This window comes from Narcine bancroftii, chromosome 2 (assembly GCF_036971445.1).
Source record: "Narcine bancroftii isolate sNarBan1 chromosome 2, sNarBan1.hap1, whole genome shotgun sequence".
In the NCBI taxonomy this organism is placed as follows: domain Eukaryota; kingdom Metazoa; phylum Chordata; class Chondrichthyes; order Torpediniformes; family Narcinidae; genus Narcine; species Narcine bancroftii.
The window spans coordinates 207,710,260-207,734,943 of NC_091470.1; the positions used below are offsets into that span (position 1 = coordinate 207,710,260).

The 24,684-nt window shown below is 39.6% G+C and overlaps 1 protein-coding gene across 2 annotated transcripts in view; it reads right to left on the reverse strand.

Moving 5' to 3' along the window:
* Positions 1 to 286: 286 nt before the first annotated feature.
* The window catches only part of LOC138755029 (oocyte zinc finger protein XlCOF6-like), a 95,116-nt gene continuing 70,718 nt past the window's right edge, over positions 287 to 24,684 (reverse strand). The window contains exon 4 of one of the 2 annotated variants that reach the window (XM_069920194.1): positions 287 to 3,539. In XM_069920194.1, the coding sequence (XP_069776295.1) occupies positions 1,883 to 3,061 (1,179 nt within the window). In that variant the 5' untranslated portion in view covers positions 3,062 to 3,539 and the 3' untranslated portion in view covers positions 287 to 1,882. Of the gene's footprint in view, positions 3,540 to 12,803; positions 13,548 to 24,684 lie in introns of those variants that run through there. The other variant, XR_011351998.1, reaches the window with a different exon arrangement.

A 24,684-nucleotide genomic window follows, 5' to 3' on the forward strand; every position in this document is an offset into this window, starting at 1 on the left:
ATGTTAGGGCCGTATACATTAGCAAAAACAACCATTTTATTATGTAATTTACCTGCAAGAATAATATAATGACATTTCTTATTTGATAAAGTGTGATGAGGTACAAATGGAATGTTTTGATTAATTAAAATTGAAATTCCCCTGATTTTAGCATCAGAGGACGAATGAAAACTTTGTCCTCTCCATTTAGGAAAGAGCCTACTTCATCAGAATTCCTGATTTGGGTTTCTTTACGAAAAATAATATCAGCCTTTAAATGCCTAACATAAGCAAATACCCTACAACATTTAGTTGGACAACAATATAAGTTTAATTGGGTTAATCATGAGTCTTAATTAATGTTATAACAATGATCCAACTTTGTCACCATTCCCAAGAGCTGTGACCTTGAAACCATGTCGCAACACAAAATATGTAAACCATGAAACAAAAATCTTGCATATCAAAAACAAACAAAAAACACTCTCACCAAAGCTTCCCAACACTGAAAGTTGCAAGACATTTGCAACAAGCTCAAAAAAATAAATTTTAACCCTCACACTCCTAGTGTAAATATTAAAAAATAATAATTAATAATTTTTTTCCCCAAAGAAAGAAAGAATTCTATAGAAAGGAACTTTAACCAAAGTGAAAACTACAAAGTTAGCTGTAAAGATAAACTATATATGCACATGCACAATAGAAACATGCCCAGTTCCCATGAAAAAAAAGCATACGTAGATGCTGTAACATCATCAAAACTTTTAAACCTGAAACTTTCAAAATTACGTCAAAATATTAGGAATTAAAAAAAGGCTGCTTAAATTATAAAAATCCACATTTAATTTTCCAAAGCTCAGTAACATTAAAACTTATATTTGATTATTATAAAATTTTCCAAATCTAAAATAGATTAAACACATATACCTTATTTCAATGCTGATCACATTTTCCCACAGTCATATAATAAACTAACCACACAAATCTACTTTACCCGCGTCAAATAATAAACTACTTGCAGTATATCACTTATGGTATTAATAAAAGAATAATCAAAATAGGCAAATACTGTCAATATTAATAAAGTTAGATTAATAGAATCTATTTAAATCCTTAACATCAAAGAAAACCAAAATAAACTAAATACACAAAATTAAAATAAAAAACCATATAATTATTAAGTTAATTAACCCTTCCATTAACAGAAAAAAAGAGCAGTTAGACTTCCCCAAACAAAAAAAAAACCCTTTCAAGATGAGAACAACTTCAGACAAAGACTATTAGATCATATCACATTTGAGTCCAAGTCGGAATCAGCCATAACTTTGTGAGTTTCAACCATCATATTCAAAAATTGCTTATGGCCATCTTCCAAGGAGATCCGCAGACAGGCTGCATAGAACTCAATCATAACATCTCTATATTCTTTCCACATCTCTATTGTAAGCATGAATCTTCAATGATTCTAATTTGTTGATCCTGATAGTTCAAATTTCTATTCCAATGAACTTCATGAATAACTTGATCCATCTCTGGATAGTAATGAAAATGAAGAATTACCGAATGTGAACAATGTTCTGAGGTTGGCTTGGGAACCACACTGCAAAGCTGAAGGGCCTCTCGCCAGTGTGAATGCACAAGTGTTAATTGAACCCCAGTTGCATTTGGGGCAGGTTTCAGGTGGCATGACTTTCCAAACCCCCAATCACATGTGGGGTAGATGAAGGGCTTCCCATTGGTGTTGATCTGACAGTGGGACTTCAGGTGAGAAGAGTGGGTGAAGTCCTTGCCATACTTGGGACAGATGAAGACTCTCTTGTCAGTGTCAGCAAGTCTGCTGATAGATTGAACCCCTTGCAGCAGGTGTAAGGCCTCTCCCTGGTGTGGATCTGTCAGTGAGTCTTCAGGCTAGAGGAGTGGGTGAAACTCTTGTAGCACTCGGTGAAGGTGAAGGAACACACCCAATGTGGATCCGCCAGTGAGTTTTCAAGCTAGAGGAATGGATGAAGCCTTTACCGCACTCAGGGCAGCTGTAGGGCCTCTCCCCGGTGTGGATCCGCTGGTGGGTCTTCAGGCTGGATGAGTGGGTGAAGCCTTTGCCGCACTCAGGACAGGTGAAGGGCTTCTCCCCGGTGTGGATCCATCGATGGGACTTCAGGTGAGAAAACAGGGTGAAGCCCCTGCCACAATCAAGGCAAGTGAAGGGCCTCTCCCCGGTGTGGATCCGTAGGTGGGACTTCAGGTTAGAGGACTGGGTGAAGCCCTTGGCGCACTCTGGGCAGGAGAAGGGCCACTCGCCAGTGTGAACCTGCCGGTGGGTCAGCATGTCCCATGATTGAGTGAACCCCTTGCCACATTCAGGGCAGGTGAAAGGCTTCTCCCTAGTGTGGATCCACTGGTGGGTCTTCAGGCCAGAGGACAGTGTGAATCCCTTGTCACACTCAGGGCAGGTGAAGGGCTTCTCCCCAGTGTGGATCCGCCGATGGGACTTCAATTTTGAAGACTGGGTGAAGCCCTTGCCACACTCAGGGCAGATGAAGGGCCTCTCCCCGGTGTGCATCCACTGATGGATCTTCAGGTTAGAGGAATGAGTGAAGCACTTGCCGCACTCAGGGCAAGTGAAGGGCTTCTCCCCAGTGTGGATCCGCTGATGGGACTTCAGTTTTGAAGACTGGGTGAAGCCCTTGCCACACTCAGGGCAGATGAAGGGTCTCTCCCCGGTGTGCATTCGCCGATGGATCTTCAGGTTAGAGGAATGAGTGAAGCACTTGCCGCACTCAGGGCAAGTGAAGGGCTTCTCCCCGGTGTGGATCCGCTGGTGGATCTTCAGGTAAGAGGATTGGGTAAAGCCCTTGCCACATTCGGGGCAGGGGAAGGGCTTCTCACCAGTGTGAACAAGCTGGTGGGTCAACAAGTCTGACGATCGACTGAACCCCTTGCTGCACTCAGGGCAGGTGAAGGGCCTCTTCTTTGTGTGAATCCGTCGGTGAGTCTTCAGGTGAGAGGACTGAGTGAAGCCCTTGCCGCACTCTGAGCAGGTGAACGGCTGCTTCCTGGTGTGGGCTTGCTGGTGGGCACTCATTTCAGAAGGGAGAATGAACCCCTTCACTCACAGCAATTGAGTGACCAGGCTTCAGTTAGGATGTGCTCTCGAAGCACCAAATCATCAGTGGAAAGGACACGGTTTTTGCTCCAGGTTCACCAACTACCTCCAGGTAAAGACCAGCTAATTCTGAAGCACAAATTTTAGTCTGGGACAGAAAATAGTTTTTCAAGCATCAATCACGTTTAACAATCAAATATTTGCTCACTCCTTCAGCGATGTGCAAAATAAATTATTTGGTTTCACTCATGTTTAGTTTATCAAAGCATCTCAGAGGATGTGCTTCTTTCCCTCAGCTCTCTCTGCCAAGATTCCTAAAAACTCTTATTCGGGGTGTGTGAATCTCACTGCCTTGTGGCTTGTAATCTCTTCGCAGGAATAAAATACGCAAGTACCTCCTCTTCGCTGACATGACTGGTGCTAATGATCCCATCCACAACTCTTCTGCTTTATCACCCTGTAAAACAAGTGTACCCGCATTATTATTCAGAGAAAGGTGGCAAGATAGAAGAGGTCATTTGGTCTCTGTGGTCAGCTATTGGCTGTATTCCCACCTCAGTCAAAAAGCTGTGATTTTATAGGCGTTAATTGAGTCAAGACATTCATTGAATCAGAAAGGTAATGAGAGTTTTGTAAAGGGTACCAACCTGAAATGTTGACCTTGAATGCGACCTGACCCATTGTTCCCATTGTTCACACAAAATTCCAGCATCTGCAGTTTTTATTTTCTGGAAATTAAATTTAGTTCATTGTCTGTTTTTAATCTCAGTCTTTTCTGAAGTTGTTTTCTCAACAATGTGGATGTTGGCATGGTTTGGAAAACCAATCAGCACCAAATCCATTCGCGTGTTTTTCTCAATTCGCTCGGCTGACTGACAGGGAGAGTGTGACTGGTGAGTGGAACCAGTGGAGTTAAACGAGGAAGTCTGCAGATGCTGAAGTTGAGTGCTACACACAAACCTGCTGGAGAAACTCAACAGGTTACACAGCATCCATGGGAAATAAAGGGGAACTTATTTTTTGAAGGGCTCTGTCCCGAAACGACAATAATAATCTTTACCTCCGATGGACACTGCAAGACTGGCTGATTTCCTCTGGCATTTCTGTATGTTTTTATTACCAAAATTTCCAGCCTGGACCCTTCATCAGGTATAAGCAAAAACAGGCAGACATCAGAATAAAAAGGAGGGGTGAGGGAAGGTGCGAAACTGAGGCCACCTGCAAATTGGAGGAACAACACCTTGTATTCTGTCTGGACCCTCTCCAATCAGACAACATTCCCACTCCTATCATAGAGTTATGCTTTCCCTCAATCACCTCAGCAGTTTTTGTCTTTTTCCCTTCCACCTGTGTCCACTTGCATCCTCCTCCACCATTTGTGCCACCTACTACATGATCCCATGGCTAGACACAAACTGTATTCCCCTATCTGCCTTCTGCAAGGATCAGTCCTTCCTCCCCACCAATTGCCCCCTTGGCAACTAGCCTGCGACTGCAGGAGATGCTCCACTTGTGCCCACACCTCCTCCCTTACCACCATTCGGGCACAAACAGTCGGTCCAAGTGAAGCAACATTTTACTTGTGAATCTGCAGGGGTCATCTACTGTATCTGGTGCTCCCACTGTGGTCTCCTTTACATTGGAGAGACTGAACTTTGTTGAGCACCTCAGCTTGGTGGCCACCCATTTCAACTCCCAGTCCCATATCCTTGCTGACATGCCCATCAATGGACTCATGCACTGCCAGACTGAGACAAGCCACAAATTGGAGGAACAACACCTCATTTTCTGTCTGAGTATTCTTCAATGAGATGGTATTAACGACGACTTCTCCAGTTTTTGTTACCCCCCCCCCGCATTTTTCTTCCCCCAATCGTTTCCCCCCAGCTCTGTCTCCTTCCACAGAGCCAAAACCAATGATTACCTTTCCTCTTATCATATCCAGTTAAGGCCTTTTTTTGACGGACTCCTCCCCGCCATTCTTCAGCCTTTATTCTGCTGCATTCCTGTTCTTTACTTATTCCTTGAAGAAGGAATAAGATGATGAGAGACATTGATCATGTGGATAGCTGGAGGTTTTTTCCTAGGGCTGAAAAGGTTGCCACAAAAGGATACAGGTTTAAGGTGCTGGGAAGTAGGTACAGAGGAGATGTTATGTTTGATTACACAGAGAGTGGTGGGTCTGTGGAATGTGCTTCTGGCAATGTTCGTGGAGATGGTATGATAGGGTCTTTTAAGATACTTTTGGATAGGTACATGGAGCTGAGAAAAAATAGAGGGCTATGAGTATGCCTAGTAATTTCTATGCTGGGCTATGTCTGGCAGAACTTTGTAGGCAGAAGCACATATATTGTGGTGTGTACGTTTCCTATGTTTCTAAGGGCTCAGGCCTGAAACATTGGTAATACGTCTTTTGGACACTGGAAAACCAGCTGAGTTCCTCCAGTATTTCTGCATTTTTTCTGTGCAACACACACACACACACACACCCTTGGTTAAATCCTGAAGATTCACCACCCTCTGGTTAAGGAATTTCTTCTCATCTCTGCCGTTTGTTTTGTAGAAAACCTTGGTTACTCTCCAGTTCACAGAAAAACCTACATTGCATACACTTCACAAACTCCATGAGGATACTGCACCTGTTTATTACTCTCATAAGCAACAGAACCTAATCTGTACAATTTGGTTTACAAAATTTCCAGCCAAGGAATGAATTTGAATGTTCCTGACATGAGTGTAATTCCAAGTACAGCCTGAAATTATGAAACCTCCAACCAATGGTCTCCACTGGGCTCTGCTTAATTGGAGCAAGAAGTTTCTGTGGCTTAAAGAAAAATTGTTAAATAAACAAATATGGATAGGTTTTTGACTTACATTTATATTTAATTTGTGATATGCATATGATATGTCCTGTTATTTGTTTTATTAGAAGACCTTGCATATAGGATTTATATGTTAAACTCATTAAAAATATTTTAAAAGAAAGAGGTCTCTGTTGCTTTGGTCAAACCATCTGGCCAGGCAGCATGGATAGAGTAGCGGTTAGTGCAATGCCTTTACAGCACCAACAGTCAGGACCAGGTTTTGAATTCCACGTTGTTTGTCAGGAGTTTGCACATTCTCTCCATGTCTGCATGGATTTATTCTTGGTGATCCAGTTTCCTCCCACCATTCGAAATGTAACAGGGGTGTAGGGTAATTAGGAGAAAATTGGGCAGCATGGGCCGAAATGGCCTGTTACCATACTGTATGTATTAAAAAAAATGACAACATCCAGTTCCCTTCCCAATTATGAAATCTAATCATTAACATGCTGTTTCATGTTGCTGAATAGGAGTGAGGATGTTATGGTGAAGTTGTACAAGTCATTGGTGAGGCCAAATCTAGAGTATTGTGAGCAGTTTTAGTCACCTAATTACAGAAAAGGTATCAATAAAATTGATTTACTTGGATGTTGCCCAGACTTCAAGAACTGAGTTACATGGAAAGGTTAAACATGTTTGGACTTTATTTCCCTGGAGTGTAGAAGAATGAGGGGAGATTTAATAGAGGTGTACAAAGTTATGAGTATAGATAGAGTATATATCAGCAGGCATTTTTCTACTAAGGTTAGGTGAGACAAGAACGCAAGGACATGGACTAAGGGTGAAAGGGGAAGTTTAAAGGGGGAAATTTGGATAGGTACATGGATGGGAGGGGTGTGGAGGGCTAGGCTTCAGATACAAATCATTGAGACCAGGCAGAATAATGATTTGGCACAGACTAGATGGGACAAAGGCCAGTTTCTCTGTTATTATATTCTGTAGTTCTATGGACAACCTAGTGGTTAGTGTCATGCTAGTGACACGGGTTTGAATCTCGCATAGTCAGTAAGGTATTTGTATGATCTCCCCGTATCTGTATGGGTTTCCTCTGAGTGCTCTGGTGTCCTCCCACCCTTCAAAACCTTCCAGAGGTTGTAGGCCAATTGGGTGTAATTTCCGGCAGGGGCTCGGAGACTGAAAGGACCAGTTACTGTGCTGTATGTCTAAATTTATAAAAAAAATATGGTTAACATTTAATTTAAAACCATTTTGAACCCTGACCTGAAGTTCATAATTCTAAAGCAATGACAAATCTTTTTGAGGAAACTCGAAAGTCTGCGTTAAATCTTTTTGAAACATTTTTAAAAAATATAGGTTGAATTTTCTGTGATACAGACAATGCCCATTGGACAGACAGGACCATTGTTCCCTCCTGTGTTTCTGCTCCACATCTCATCTTGCTTGAACATCTTTTGCTTTTTTCTTCACAGAGATTCTGCCATTCAGCTAGATCAAGGCTGACCCTTTCTCCCTGCGCTACTTTTTTTCATTAATACCATGTCCTTTTGCTTGTCACTGAGGGAAGACATATTGATAAAGGGCTGAGGGACACGGATGCGGGTGAATAGACAGAGCTCCACTCTAATTGGTTACACCAATAGCTAAATCAGCCTGCTTTTTATCAACTAAAGCTCAGTTTTCAACTTTATCATCCCCTCTGTATACTGGTCAGCAAGCTCTAAAACCTGGGGCTCTGCACCTCACTCTGCAACTGGATCTTTGACTTCCTCATCAGAAAACCACAGTGCAGATCAGTAACAACATCTCCTTACTGACTAATGCATACTTAACCCACTGTTCCACTCGCTCTACACCCACGATTGTGTGGCTGGGCACAATCCAAATGCCAATGGCACCACATTTGTTGGTCAAATCATAGATGATAATGAGGAAATGAATAGGAGTGAGATAGATCAGCTGGTGGAATTGTGTTTCAAAAACAACCTTGCCCTCAATATCAGCAAAACTAAGGAACTGATTGTGGACTTCAGGAAGGGGGAACCAAGAGAACACAAACAAGTTCTCATCGAGGGGTCAGCAGTGGAGAGGGTAAGGAACTTCAAATTCCTGGATGCCAACATCTCTGAAGACCTATTCTGGGGCCATAATGTCGATGCAATGATGAAAAAGGCTCACCAGCAGCTATATTTTGTCAGGAGTCTGAGGAAATTTAGTTTGTCACCAAAGACTCTTGCAAATTACTGCAGGTGTACCGTGGAGAGCATTCTGAGTGGTTGCATTAATTCCTGGTATGGAAGTGAAAGAGTTTTAAAAAGTATGTTGCAGTTAGAGATCGCTGACATTGCAAAACATCAAGGGATGAAGGGAAATGAAATACCTAAAATGCAAGTTGCCTGAAGCCATATAGATAAGGAATGAGATGTGGCCAGAATCCGCATGCTGCAACTGTACCTACATCCTTCTCTTAAAATGTGAAAAACAACTCCATGTATGGGTATGGTGTGTGACAAAAATGGTATAAAAGATGTGAAATTTCAACTGCGAGTTAAATGGGTGCTCTGTACGGACACTGTGTGATCTGTTCTGCCACTCCCATTTAGATGTAAATTGATTAAAAACCCTTTTGTAATTAATTTTTACTTTGTGTCTGTTTAAGCAGCAGACTTTAACATTGGCGTATAGTCAGCAGGACTTCACTGGGATGGACGATGAACAATTAAGTCGCAGCTTCAGTGTCTCCGGGATCAGAAGAGAGAAAATTGAACTCTAGTCAGCCCCTTGTGTCTGACCTCCTCAGAAACTCCTGGAAATATTGTGGTCCCTCATCTGAGGTCGATCTAAATTCCCAGCTGAAATCCTTGAACAGACATGGAGAAAGGGCGAGTAATTAATTATTTTGGTTGTTCGTAAGTTACTGATTTATAAATAAGGAGATGGGAAACAATGGACAAAGGTGATGGAGGAAGGGCCGTTCAATTATTTAAATGGGTGTTATTTAAATCTGGCTTTGGTGAGGTCAACAAAGGTGATGTAGAGTCCTTTGTTTTGTTCTCTGCACTTTTCTTGGAGCTGTCTGAGGGCAAAGACCATGTCAGTAGTTCCTCTGTTTGCGCGAAAGCCGCACTGTGATTCTGGGAGAATATTCTCGGCGACACTAGGTATTATTCTATTTAGTAGAATCCTAGCGATGATTTTGCCTGCAATGGAGAGCAACGTGATTCCCCTGTAGTTTGAGCAGTCTGATTTCTCGCCTTTGTTTTTGTACAGGGTGATGATGGCATCACGAAGATCCTGAGGCAGTTTTCCTTGGTCCCAACAAAGCTTGAAAAACTCATGCAGTTTGGCATGCAGAGTTTTGCCGCCAGCCTTCCAGACCTCTGGGGGGATTCCATCCACACCTGCTGCTTTGCCACTTTTCAGTTGTTCGATTGCCTTATATGTCTCATCCAGCTGGAGCAGGGCGGAATCTTGGACTGAGCGGTTGGCACTGAAAAGAGATTGGAAGTGTTCTGACCATCGGTTGAGGATGGAGATCTTGTCGCTGAGGAGGACTTTGCCGTCTGAGATGCGTCCCCCAAAGTTCCTCAACATGATTATCCAACTGCACGAAAACCAACAAGGTCGGGTCAGATACAGCAATGAGCTCTCTGAACCCTTCTCCATTAACAATGGCGTGAAGCAAGGCTGTGTTCTCGCACCAACCCTCTTTTCAATCTTCTTCAGCATGATGCTGAACCAAGCCATGAAAGATCCCAACAATGAAGACGCTGTTTACATCCGGTACCGCACGGATGGCAGTCTCTTCAATCTGAGGCGCCTGCAAGCTCACACCAAGACACAAGAGAAACTTGTCCGTGAACTACTCTTTGCAGACGATGCCGCTTTAGTTGCCCATTCAGAGCCAGCTCTTCAGCGCTTGACGTCCTGCTTTGCGGAAACTGCCAAAATGTTTGGCCTGGAAGTCAGCCTGAAGAAAATTGAGGTCCTCCATCAGCCAGCTCCCCACCATGACTACCAGCCCCCCCACATCTCCATCGGGCACACAAAACTCAAAACGGTCAACCAGTTTACCTATCTCGGCTGGACCATTTCATCAGATGCAAGGATCGACAATGAGATAGACAACAGACTCGCCAAGGCAAATAGTGCCTTTGGAAGACTACACAAAAGAGTTTGGAAAAACAACCAACTGAAAAACCTCACAAAGATAAGCGTATACAGAGCCGTTGTCATACCCACACTCCTGTTCGGCTCCGAATCATGGGTCCACTACCGGCACCACCTACGGCTCCTAGAACGCTTCCACCAGCGTTGTCTCTGCTCCATCCTCAACATCCATTGGAGCGCTTTCATCCCTAATGTCGAAGTACTCGAGATGGCAGAGGTCGACAGCATCGAGTCCACGCTGCTGAAGATCCAGCTGCGCTGGATGGGTCACGTCTCCAGAATGGAGGACCATCGCCTTCCCAAGATCGTGTTATATGGCGAGCTCTCCACTGGCCACCATGACAGAGGTGCACCAAAGAAAATGTACAAGGACTGCCTAAAGAAATCTCTTGGTGCCTGCCACATTGACCACCGCCAGTGGGCTTATAACGCCTCAAACTGTGCATCTTGGCGCCTCACAGTTTGGCGGGCAGCAACCTCCTTTGAAGAAGACCGCAGAGCCCACCTCACTGACAAAAGGCAAAGGAGGAAAAACCCAACACCCAACCCCAACCAACCAATTTTCCCCTGCAACCGCTGCAACCGTGTCTGCCTGTCCCGCTTCGGACTTGTCAGCCACAAACGAGCCTGCAGCTGACGTGGACTTTTTACCCCCTCCATAAATCTTCGTCCGCGAAGCCAAGCCAAAGAAGAAAAGAATTTAAATCTGGATAAAATTGGGGAGTGTCGAATATGAGTCATAAGTTCTCCAAGTGCCTAGAAGATGAGGTGTAGCCAATTGGAGGAACCTGGAATGTAGTGACAATTAAAAAGCAGAGATGCTGATTTCGGAAAAGGATGCAGGGAAAAATTGGAAAAGAAAGATTCATGAGTGGAAAATGGAAACAGAGAAAAGATGGGAGGAGTTGAGAGAAACGTTACGAACTGTCAGAAAAAAGGAAATATACAGCTGCCTTGGTGTTAAAGGATGAGAGATCTAAAGTAAAAAGAACCGGTGAATCCACATCTATTATGGTCTATTTAGCGAGGAGGATGATTTGGATGGGTTGGTGGGATGACCCCTTCCTTATGTCCCAATATATCCACAATTAGACTCACCATTGGAAGATATACATGGTTTGTTTGAGCCATGACCAGTGTCCCCGTTAGAAGAACCCCCTCGCATGAATATTTTTGAGTGTGTTAAGGTAGCCCTATGGGAAAGAAAATAAAGACTCTTGCCAATGAGAACAGTTCCAAACCCTAAGCAGGAGTACATAACCAACCCAGACTAAAGAAGTGCATTCAGTATGGAAGCTGCAGTAATTATGTATGATTCACGATGGAGCACCAAGTAAAACTGAAGACCCCTCCCGAATTTGTAGACTCTCTACACTCCACCAAAGAATATTAATGACAGATTTCTGGAACTTGACCATCTCCCTATTGATCGCAGTGGAAACAATTAAGAGGAGGACAGCAATGAATCATCAAACTTGCGACACTTATAAATGGCAGTTCACCAGGGCCAGCAGGGAAAGGCCTGTCTAGATTTTATGATAGTGCTCTTGGGAGAATGTCTGAAGCAACCTATTAACATGAAAAAGATCCTAGATTGTAAACCCCTACCAAAGAAGAGGCAAACATTTGACTGGATAGGTTCATTCAGACCTACTACCTACTATACATATGCGGGAGATCAATCATTTAACAATGGGCGTATTTTGCCTGCCTTTAATTCAATTCTAGTGAGCTGTGTCCCTGCGGGACTCCAGAATACGATCAAGACCAATTTACTCTGGTCTACAGAATGATGAGAAGGGCAGTGGCAACATTTTGGAGTGGAGCAGAAATTAAAGATGTAGGAGAATGAGTTAAAAAAGAATATTACACTCACGAGGACAAAGGAGAAAGGGAGTAAGTTCTGGCATTGCATTCGCCAAGGGACAGAGGACTTGCTCCCCAGCCTGATATGGTGAAGGAAGACGGAATGATTCTGAGATGAACCGCGGTATCTGCAGCATCCAATATTACCCTGTACCAGCCTGTGACAGTCTACACAACACACTGCATTGGAGCCCTTATGAATACAGAACAAACAAAATATCTTACTCCCGCTTGTTTTGGATGATATGAAGTTTCACTGCTCCACCATTAACCCCACTGACTTTCTTAACAGACCACCAAAGGAATGTATGGAGCCCCCTCACGATTGTGTGGTGGCCAACAACCTCCTAACCATGGCAAGAAAGGGGCTGTCTGATGTACCTCTCCCCTCAGCCCAGACCAAGGTGACATAATGTTTGTATCTGAGAAGTGAATTATATTAAAAGAAAGTGTAAATTAATTAAAAAGAATTGTTTTTTTTCAGATGTGATACTATGTTTGTCTTAGGAAAATTTTTTTAAAAAATTAAAAAACAATATGCCTCATGTCCAGAATTTTTTAAAAGCCCTCCTATTGGCAAAAAAAAATCTGGGTATTATTAAATGTGCTGCCTCTACCACATAACTAAAAGTTATTGGCAGAGGCATTGGCTAAACAGGCAGCTTGTGGCTCATTAAAACTGGTACCCACGGGGGCCATGTCGCGTGATTCAATTAAAGATCAGATGAGGAATATGCAAATTAATTTTACTTATTTTCAAGATCACATGACCAAAAACTGGATGCTTTTGAAAATTTTAGTAGAAGTGTTATGTCCAAAGGACCCCAAAACCCAGCAGCAATAGATAAACACCACCACAAAGGTTTACTTAAACAAAAGTTGCTTTTAATTATCTTTGAACATGAAAACAGAATCAAACTTTAACTAATCTCTACTGACTTACTTAACCTACTTAATGCCCCCCTCTAATTCTAAGCGCACGTGTATGTAATGTGTATATAGGCTTAGAAAAGTTCTTTGGTTCACAGTCCAATCTCACTGGTTGCAGGCAATTCTTGTACTATGCTCAGAAGTTAGCATTAATAAAGTTCACAGGCTTTGGTGCTTAACAGATAAATGGTTACCACTAAGGAGGGTTCTTGTTGGTTTTCAGAGAGAGTTTTCTTGTTCCTGAACAGCCACTCCAGTATCTTGCTGACGAAATGCCCCCTTTCAGGTTGACCAGATGATAACCTCTTTCTTTCAGGTCACCACAGAGTTCTGTTTGTTTCTCCTATTCCAGACAGCCAGTCCTCTCCTTTGATAATCTTCTTTGGCAGTGTTCCAAAGCTTGCCAGCTTGTCCCTCTGGAAACAGAAGCCACTTTCAGGTGGCCACAATACCCAACTGTAAAGCCACACACTGTCCTCCTGTGCAGCTGTTTGGTTGCCACCTGAAACTGGAGTACCTGTCCAGGAGGTCTACTTATCTAACGATTCTCCAGTAGGTGTAATATCCTGCTCAGAGTATCCCCTGTTGCAGCTGAAAACAGCAGGAGCTGCCAGGGGACATCGCAGTGATGTCGTCAGCCATCGACTCTGGCCTGCAGGTTAACAATATCAGTGGAACTGTTAAAAAATCAAAGATAATCAAGGGTTCCTTGGGGGTTATTTTTATGCACAGCACATTGTAAATCAAACAAGAAAGTCTGCAGATGCAATATTACTTTAAAGCTTTAATTTTAATTTAATGGAGGTGCTGAATGGAAGTGCGGTGTTTTTAAAACAAAAATCTGACCACAATAATACATTCTGCGCCCAAAGGGTAAAGTACAGTATTGGTTTTATAAAACGGTAGTTTGTATTAAGACTCTCTTGCATTTCCATACTTCAGAATAATTTAAATTTTATTTTATCATTCTCTCTTAGTGGGTGTTCCAAACATAAATCATTCAGGAACCATCGCGAAATAGAAAGATACTGGTTGACAAAGCTATAATCCTGAGATTTTCCCTGCTTTAAAACCAAAGCAAGGGAGACGTTACATTATTTTCATTAATAATTCATATCTGCGGCTTCTGTACTTATTTTCAAAGCACTGCAAGTACGCATATCACATCGCTGGGTAAAATATAAAAGAGCACCCAGCTACTGCACACATTGTATTTTTATCAAATAACATGCTTCAGAATTTACCAACATCGCTCTCACAAGGACTCGGACTACTTTGGATGATATGTTTCTCTGGTCATTCTTTTCTCTCTCTCGGTATCCGTTCAACTGATTAATAAGAAAAAGAATTTATATCTCCTGAATCCATTTGCGATATCCACCGTCCAATCTTATTGCAGCAGTGATGCCATAATGTACATCTTGCGCAATAGGTTGATAAGTGTGCAACATACATTAGAAAATGTTTATTTTACTGTCAGGGTTGTTCTTTTTTTATTGCACTGTGTTTACACACACTATATCAGCAGTACAATCAAAAGTCCAATTATTCAAATGAAAATTTATTGGGAACCTGAGGGATGCAGGATGGAATTCATTTGTACAGCTGCAAATAAAAAATGTGCTAGATGCAAACTCAAAATATACCATTAATTTTTTTTGGCTGAGCTCTGAGACTTTGATTGTGTCTTGATATTGTTTGTCAGTCATGCCTTGACGAACTGCAAATGACATCAAGCCAACGTGGGCGGGACTAAGCTCCAGTCCCATGGAGGCAGCGTTCGCTGATAGATGGCTATCCATCAGCTGGTACTTTCAAGTGACAGAAAGGCATCCTCTCCGCGGCCACCTGAACGTTCCAGCTGCACTCCCCCAGCCGCGACTGCCGGCATGTTATCTTTCGTAGAACACCTGAAAGTGCCTAAAGTCTCTGTCTCTCCTCTCTCTCACTCCCTCCCACTCCGAGCAAAACTGTTCTGCCTCTGCCTGCAAAGATCGCGTGCTCTTCCAGACAGCAAACTGTTTTACAGACAAACTGCCATTGTAAATTACTACTTTGTTGCCTTTTACAAAATAGCAGTCCAGCATTGAAGTCTCTGAGCACTCTGCAAAATTCCTGCAAAAATTGTTTTAAATTATTTGTGTGTGACCTGCTCGAACTAATCTTTCCCAATTTATCTCCCAAACATCTCTATATACTGTCACAGAAGAAATAATATAAAGAAATGTTGGACTTATATAAAACAGCACCCAGCTACTGCACACATTGTATCAAATAACATGCTTCAGAATTTACCAACATCGCTTTCACAAGGATGTTGTTTTTTTTTTAAAATTTTTTATTTTTCACACCATAAATCACATTAGCCATGATACACACTTTTTCTTTTTCACACATATACAGTGACTTTTTCTCCACCCCCCCTCCCTCCTCCCAAGCCACCCCCCCACCCTCCCCTATCCATTTTAGGTATACAATCTAGGTTACATTAAGCCAGTCAGACAATGTTGTCATTCAACAAAAATACACCAGAAATTCTACTGAGTCCATTCTTTTCTTTCCTTCTCCTTCCATTAACTTAGGTAATGCTTGTCCCCGGTAGGTTTTCGCTATTGTATTTAATGTAAGGCTCCCATATTTGTTCGAATATTTCAATATTATTTCTTAAACTATATGTTATTTTTTCTAATGGAATACATTTATTCATTTCTATATACCATTGTTGTATTTTCAAATTATCTTCCAATTTCCAGGTTGACATAATACATTTTTTTGCTACGGCTAGAGCTATCTTAACAAATCTTTTTTGTGCATCCGCCAAATCAATTCCAAATTCTTTGTTTTTTATGTTACTTAGGAGAAAGATCTCTGGATTCTTTGGTATATTGTTTTCTGTTATTTTATTTAATATCTGATTGAGATCTTCCCAAAATTTTTCTACTCTCTCACATGTCCAGATTGCATGAATTGTTGTTCCCATTTCTTTTTTACATCGAAAACATCTATCAGATACTGTTGGGTCCCATTTATTTAACTTTTGAGGTGTAATGTATAGTCTGTGTAACCAGTTATATTGTATCATACGTAGCCTCGTATTTATTGTATTTCTCATCGTTCCAGAACATAATTTCTCCCATGTTTCCTTTTTTATCTTTATATTTAAATCTTGTTCCCATTTTTGTTTAGTTTTACCATTTGTTTCCTCATTCTCCTTTTCTTGCAGTTTAATATACATATTTGTTATAAATCTTTTGATTAACATTGTATCTGTAATCACATATTCAAGGTTACTTCCCTCTGGCAAACTCAAATTGCTTCCTAATTTATCCTTCAAGTAGGATCTCAGTTGGTAATATGCCAGCGCTGTATCTCTCATTTGTTCAAAGGATAAGAATCTACTTCCTGAAAAACAATTTTCTATTCTTTTAATCCCTTTTTTTTTCCCATTCTCTAAAGGAAAGGTTATCTATTGTAAAAGGGAGTAATTTATTTTGCGTCAATATTAGTTTTGGTAATTGATAATTTGTTTTATTTCTTTCTACATGAATCTTCTTCCAAATATTGAGGAGATGATGTAATACTGGAGAAGTTCTATGTTGTACCAATTTTTCACCCCATTTATATAATATGTGTTCAGGTATCTTTTCCCCTATTTTATCTAATTCTAATCTCGTCCAGTCTGGTTTTTCCCTTGTTTGATAAAAATCTGATAGGTATCTTAATTGTGCGGCTCTATAATAATTTTTAAAGTTTGGCAATTGTAAGCCTCCTTGTTTATACCATTCTGTTAATTTATCTAGTGCTATCCTCGGTTTCCCCCCCTCTCAATAAAAATTTCCTTATTATTTTCTTTACTCTTTGAAGAATTTTTCTGTCAGTTGTATTGGCAATGCCTGAAATAAGTATAATATCCTTGGAAAAATGTTCATTTTAATACAGTTTATCCTTCCTATTAGTGTTAGTGGTAAATCTTTCCAATGCTCTAAATCGTCCTGTAATTTTTTCATTAGTGGATAATAATTGAGTTTATATAATTGGCCGAGATTTTTGTTTATTTGTACACCTAGGTATCTTATTGCCTGCATTTGCCATCTAAATGGAGATTCCTTCTTAAATTTTGAGAAATCTGCATTATTCATAGGCATTGCTTCACTTTTATTCACGTTTATCTTGTAACCCGACACTTCTCCATATTCCTTCAATTTCTTATATAATTCTTTTATTGATAGTTCTGGTTCTGTTAAGTACACTATAACATCATCCGCAAATAGACTGATTTTATATTCCTTGTCTTTTATTTTTATTCCTTTTATATTATTATCTATTCTTATCAATTCTGCTCGTGGTTCTATAGCTAATGCAAACAATAAAGGTGATAGTGGGCATCCCTTCCGCGTTGACCTGCTTAAGTTAAATTGCTTTGATACATGTCCATTTACTGTCACTTTCGCTAACGGTCCCTTATATAATGCTTTAATCCAATTAATATACTTCTCCGGTAAACTGAATTTTTGCAATACTTTGAACAAATAATTCCATTCTACTCTGTCGAAGGCCTTCTCTGCGTCTAAAGCAACTGCTACTGCAGGTGCTTTATTTCCTTCTACTGCATGAATTAAGTTAATAAATTTACAAATATTATCTGTTGTGCGTCTTTTTTTGATAAATCCAGTTTGGTCTAAATTTACCATTTTCGGTACCTGCTCTGCTAATCTGTTTGCTAATAGTTTAGCTATTATCTTATAATCTGTGTTTAGCAAAGATATTGGTCTATATGACGCTGATGAGAGTGGATCTTTCCCTTGTTTTAGTATTACTGTAATTATTGCTGTTTTACATGAATCTGGTAAGCTTTGTGTTTCATCAATCTGGTTGATTACATCCAGGAGGGGCGGAATTAATAAGTCTTTAAATGTTTTGTAGAATTCTATTGGAAATCCATCCTCTCCTGGTGTCTTATTATTTGGTAATTTTTTTTTATTATCTCTTGTATTTCTACTGTTTCAAATGGTTCTGTTAATTTATTTTGTTCCTCTATTTGTAGTTTTGGTAGTTCAATTTTAGTCAAAAATTCATCTATTTTTCCTTCTTTCCCTTCGTTTTCAGTTCGGTATAATTGTTCATAGAATTCTCTAAAGTTTTCCTTAATTTCTTTTGGATTATATGTGATTTGTTTGTCTTTTTTCCTTGATGCCAATACCATTTTCTTAGCTTGTTCTGTCTTAAGCTGCCATGCTAGGATTTTGTGCGTTTTTTCACCCAGTTCATAATATTTCTGTTTTGTCTTCATTATATTCTTCTCTACCTTATATGTTTGTAATGTTTCATATTTTATTTTTTTATCCGCCAAATCTCTTCTTTTAGTTGTATCTTCCTTCATTGCTAATTTCTTTTCTATATTTACTATTTCCCTTTCCAACTGCTCTGTTTCCTGATTATAGTCCTTCTTCATCTTGGTTACATAACTTATTATTTGCCCTCTAATGAATGCTTTCATTGCATCCCATAGTATAAACTTATCTTCCACTGATTCCGTATTTATTTCAAAATACATTTTTAATTGTTTTTCAATAAATTCTCTAAAATCCTGCCTTTTAAGTAGCATGGGGTTTAATCTCCATCTATACATTCTTGGAGGGATGTCCTCTAGCTTTACTGTCAATATTAAGGGTGAATGGTCCGATAGTATTCTAGCTTTATATTCTGTTTTTCTTACTCTATCTTGCATACTAGCTGATAACAAAAATGGGTCTATTCTTGAGTATGTTTTATGTCTAGCTGAGTAATATGAATATTCCTTTTCTTTTCGGTTTTGTTTCCTCCATATATCCAAAAGTTGCATTTCTTGCATTGATTTAATTATAAATTTGGTTACTTTGTTCTTTCTGTTAATTTTTTTCCCAGTTTTATCCATATTTGAATCCAAATTCAGGTTGAAATCCCCTCCTATTAGTATGTTCCCTTGCGTATTAGCTAACTTCAAAAAGATATCTTGCATAAACTTTTGATCTTCTTCGTTAGGTGAATATACATTAAGTAGATTCCAAAACTCCGAATATATCTGACATTTTATCATTACATATCTCCCTGCTGGATCTATTATTTCCTCTTCTATTTTAAATGGCACATTTTTACTAATTAATATAGCCACTCCTCTTGCTTTTGAATTATACGATGCTGCTGTTACATGTCCTACCCAATCTCTCTTTAATTTCTTGTGCTCCAATTCAGTTAAGTGTTTCTTGGACAAATGCTATATCAATTTTTCCTTTTTTCAGTCAATTTAGTAGTTTCTTCCTTTTAATTTGGTTATGTATTCCATTAATATTTAAAGTCATATAGTTCAACGTAGCCATTTTATACTTTGTTTATCTTCCATTTCCATTTTTCCATCATTACCTTTCCTCCTTTTCCATTTCTGTTTTCTTATTTTAAACCCTTTATAAGACAACATTCCTAAAACATCAAACATTTTCCTTATTCTCCTATTTATACCTTCTTTAGCCCCAATCTCCCCTTCCCCTCCTGAGTTGTCCTTTATCCCTTGTTGGACAACCACATCTCCCCTCTCCATTTGGGTTTGCGAATTCACTCGCAAGCGTCAACTGATTTTGCAGTGACCGCTATTCCCCCACCACCCAGCCCCCCCAGAAGAGATTTCACTTTTCATATGTAACAAAGGTCACTCTTTTAATTCCCTCCTTATTCTCTCTATTCCATTACCTTCCCTTATTAATTCTTGTCTATACTATCTATATTTTCGTCTAAGTACAGATACATTCACGTATGCACATTATACCTATACACTCTTATACCTCTTTACCCACATACATATCAATCGTGATCATTTTTACTCTCATTACACGTCTTCATCCCTCAGTCTATTTTGTAATTGTTCTGCAAATTTTCGTGCTTCTTCTGGATCCGAGAATAGTCTGTTTTGTTGTCCTGGAATAAATATTTTCAATACCGCTGGATGCTTTAGTATAAATTTATACCCTTTCTTCCATAAAATCGCCTTTGCTGTATTGAACTCCTTTCTCTTCTTTAGGAGTTCAAAACTTATATCTGGATAAATGAAGATTTTTTGCCCTTAATACTCCAATGGCTTGTTGCCCTCTCTTACTTTTTCCATTGTCTTCTCCAGTACCTTTTCTCTTGTAGTATATCTTAGGAATTTTACTAAAATAGATCTTGGTTTTTGTTGTGGTTGTGGTTTAAAGGCCAATGTTCTATGTGCCCTTTCTATTTCCATTTCTTGCTGTAGTTCTGGACATCCTAGGATCCTAGGGATCCAATCTTTTTTAAACTCCCTCATATTCTTGCCTTCCTCATCTTCCTTAAGGCCCACTATCTTTATGTTATTTCTTCTGTTATAATTTTCCATTATATCTATTTTTTGAGCTAACAGTTCTTGTGTCTCTATAGCTTTTTTATTAGATTCCTCTAATTTCTTTTTTAAGTCCTCTACTTCCATTTCTGCTGCTACTGCCCGCTCTTCCATCTTGTCCATTTTCTTTCCCATTTCTGTTAAGGTCATATCTATTTTATTCATTTTCTCTTCTGTGTTGTTTATTCTTCTTCTTAAATCATTAAATTCCTGTGTTTGCCATTCTTTAAATGACTCCATGTATCCTTTAATAAGAGAAAGTAAAACCTTTATCTTGCCTTTCCCTTCTTCTTCTATTTCACTGTACTCTTCCTCTTCTTCTTCCTCTGGGTTGGCCATCTGTTGTTTCTTTGTTGCCCTTTTCTTCTCTTCTTTCTTGTTTTCATTGTCTTCTGTGTTCTCTTCTTGCTGCAGGTGTTCTGCAGCTGTCGTTGCCGGCTGTGGAGATCGACTCCCCAGCTGGTCACCCCTCCCGTCGGTGTGTTTTTTTTCATGCGCGGTTACGCACTTTTACTCGGCTCAGCGAGCCATTTTTGTAGTCCAATTTCTACTGACCTGAGGGAGCGGGTTTCTCTCTCCACCGCGGGCCTCTTCGAACAGGTAAGGCCTTCTCCTTCTTCCTCCGTTGTCTTCTCTTCCTCTCTTCTTACCGTTGATTTCGATTTTTCTTTTTTTGTCGCCATCTTCTTTCCACCTTTATACTCACTTTTCTTTAACTTTTATTTCTGTGCCTTTGTGTTTTCCTTTATTTTTTCCGACTTTTCTGGAGAGGGCTGGAGTTCACCGTCCGGCCACTACTCCATCACATGACTCCTCTACAAGGATGTTGTGAGAAGGAGATGATATTAAACAATTTTTGCAACGTTGGATCCCACAAAGTCTTGGAATCAAAGAATTTCAGGGAGATATTGAGATAAAAAGAGTACATCGAGCTTTAGGACCTCACTCACAACCAGATCAAAAGCCGTGGTTAAATTCCTTCGTTATCAAGTGTGACAGAGTATTTAGAGGTAGCTTGGGAGGAATTGCTAGTGTAGCTTGCACACACACACACACACACACACACACACACACACACACACACACACATTTTAAAACACAGAATTTTTGCAGAGGAGCGACAAAGTATCAACATAGAGTTTGCCTTGGAGAGCATGGGATTTTTGCAGGAAGAGTCAGAACATCTTTGTTCTCAGAGAGGGAGGGAGTGAGAGAGAAGGAATCACAGAAATCAGTTCTCGAGGGACAAGCTGGCAAACTTTGGAAGGCTGCCTGGTGAAGACAGGCAGTCTGAAAGGTGACCTGAAAGAAAGAACCCTGAAGAGGGCAAGTTTCGTCAGCAAGACTGATTGAGAAGGAATCAGTTGCGGATGTCCTGGAAATGAAATCTCTCTGAAAACCAGCAAGAACCATCCTGAGTGGTAAGCATTTGCCTGTTAATCACCAAAGACTGGTGAACTCTGTTAATGCTCACTTCTGTGCACAGTACAAGAATTGCCTGCAACCAGTGAGATTGGACTGTGATCCAAAGAACTTTTCTAATCTTAAATATACATTACACACACCTGCCCTTAGTATTAGAGGGGGGATTAAGTGGGTTAGGTAGGTTAAGTAAATAAGTTAAAGTTTAATTCTATTTTCTTGTTCAAATATAATTAAAAACTACTTTTGTTTAAAAACCCTGTGTTGTGGTGCATATCGATTCCTGCTGGTTTTGGGGTCCTCTGGACTCCGTACACAAGTAAGAGAGAAGATTTTGGAACTTGCAGCAAAAAAAGCAAAGGGAAAACAAGAACCTTTAGAATATAATGGAAATAAGATTTTTTTCTATCCAGATACAAGTTTTGTGCTGTTAAAGAAAATACATTTAATCCAATTAAAAATGTACTGTGGAGAAAAAAGTTTATTCCTTTGTTTTAAGATATCCAGCAACCCTGTAGGATTTTGTTCCAGGAGGCCAAAACAAGTTCTTTGTAGAACAAAGGTAGGCTAAACAATATGCTGACTCTCTGCCAGACATTCGTCACAAAGAGAAGATGAGTGCTGAGCAGCAGAGTGCAATTTGAAGGACATTTTGAACAGAAATATTTGTAACTGATAAGGATGATCTGTTTATGTTTAAGTAAATAAAATATAGCAATATCTTTAGGAGAGCTGGGAGGGAGGGGTTGACAGCTGCCCATTCATGTGTGCATTTGTGGTACAAGCCACTGCCCATAACATGGAGGGGAGTAATGTTGTTTATCAGTATAGCCACATTAGTAGGGGGGGTCTCTCTATTCTTTTTTTCTATCTTTACAGGGTTGCCTTTCTTATATTCTTTGCATGTGGAATAGTTAATAACAAGGGTTAAATATGATAATGTAGTAGAATTAGGAGTTGGATCAGGTATGGGTGAGAGATGGTATTATTAACATAATACCAAATGGGTGAAATGGCAAATTTTGTAAGTATTGAAAGGAAAAAAATAATGGTACCAATAAATATTTTTGAATTTAGAAAATGCCCTTGAAAATGTATTAATGGGAGGAGACTTTAATTTTTGTCTTGACCCATTGTTGATAGATCTGGGAGAAACTTCATTAAAAGTAAAGCTGCCAAAATTACACAGTTGTTAATGAAAGATATGAGATTAAAAGATATGAGAATTCAATCAATAGAAAGGGATTATCCTTTTTATTCGAAAAGGCATCATTGATTTTTCTTAATATCGGTACAATTGCAGGGACGAATAAAAGAGTTGAGTATAAAGCAAGAATTTTATCAGACCACTCACCTTTATTTTTAGCATTATCAATAGAAGATAGAGAGAAACCAGCTTCTAGATGGAGATTTAATTCTATGTTGTTAAAATGAAGTATTTTTGTGAGTTCATGGAAAAGCAAATACAAATATTTTTTGAAATTATTTCTGTGACGTATATGTTATATTTTATATTGTATATGGATGTTTTATAGGAAATAAATTGTGACTTTTTTTAGTGTAGAACACATACAAACACTTCAAAATGCCAGAACTCTGCTCAAACCAGACAGACCAGGCTCTGGGTCCCTTTGCAAAAACTTTGAAGAATGCCATAAGGATTTCACAAGTAGGTGTTAATTAGAAATGCTGTGGAGAAATGGATTTCTCTTTGTCAAGGAAAGAGTTAATTCAGAAACAGGACAGATACAGATCTTATTGATTTAAGGGACAAAGCAGTAAGTGAACTGGAGATTAAAGAAATGGCTTGTGGATATTATTTGGAGTGAATTTTTGTTTGAAAATTTTATTATTAAATCTGGATGAATTGTTGATAAGAAAATGGAGACCTCTTGATATTCCTGCCAATGAAGAGTGGGGGGTGGGGGAGGGGGGGGTTGATTAATCAGGTGGTCATTCCTGGAATTTACCGCAATGACATTTTAAATCTAACCCACAGTACACTTTAGGTCACACATGTCAAACTCAGGCCCGCGGGCCAAATTTGGCCCGTGATATAATTATATTTGGCCCGCAAGATCATATCAAATATGTATTAGAGCTGGCCCGCTGGCCGCTGCGCCAGTATAGCCCATGCACAGCTAATATTACAAATCCCAGAATGCTTTGCAAATGTGTTGGCGTCAGCCCGCTAATCGCCCTCACCTCCTCTGTTTACTTTCATTAGCATCTGCGACCTGTCGCCTAACTCACATGTAATAAACCCCTTACAAAAAGTAGCCAAACAGGACCTTTCAAGACAGGTGGGAGGCAGACTATATGTTCATTATTTTAAAAGACAAACCTGTTTGTCATTGAAGCAAGTTGTTATTTTTTTGACTTGTTGGCTTGTGAAAAAAAATACATTTAAAAGGAGCTTAAAGGCTATAGAGAAATATTATTTATTGAATATTTTGTTTCTCATTTGTTAATGCTTCTTCTGGAAAGAGTTTAACCAAAACTATTATTAAACATTTATTTTAATAAGAAAAAGTTTAACATTACATATGTTAAAAGAAAACATGCAGATGTTGTTGAAAATTTTCAATATATATTTAGTTTGGCCCGCGACTTAGTCCAAGTTTTTAATTTTGGCCCTCTGTGAATTTGAGTTTGACACCCCTGCTTTAGGTGGTCATCTTGGTGTAAAGAAAACCATGAATAAGATTTTGAAACAATTTTTCTGGCCTGGTTTGAGAAAGGATATTGTAAATTGGTGCCAGGGGGGCGTGGCAAGATGGCGTAGAGTCTAGATGTGTAATCTCGACTTCTCTGGCCAGACTTTTAAGAACCCGTTTTTAACTCTTTGTTTTCAGGTTTAAATTTTTAAAAAATTAGTTTAAAGTATCAAGGAATTGTTATGGCTATTAATGGTAAAGAGATTAAACCTCAAGTACAAAAGAAATTACATTTTCGGAGTGTTGAAGATTTAGGGCCTAAACAGTCTGCTACAACTTCAGGTT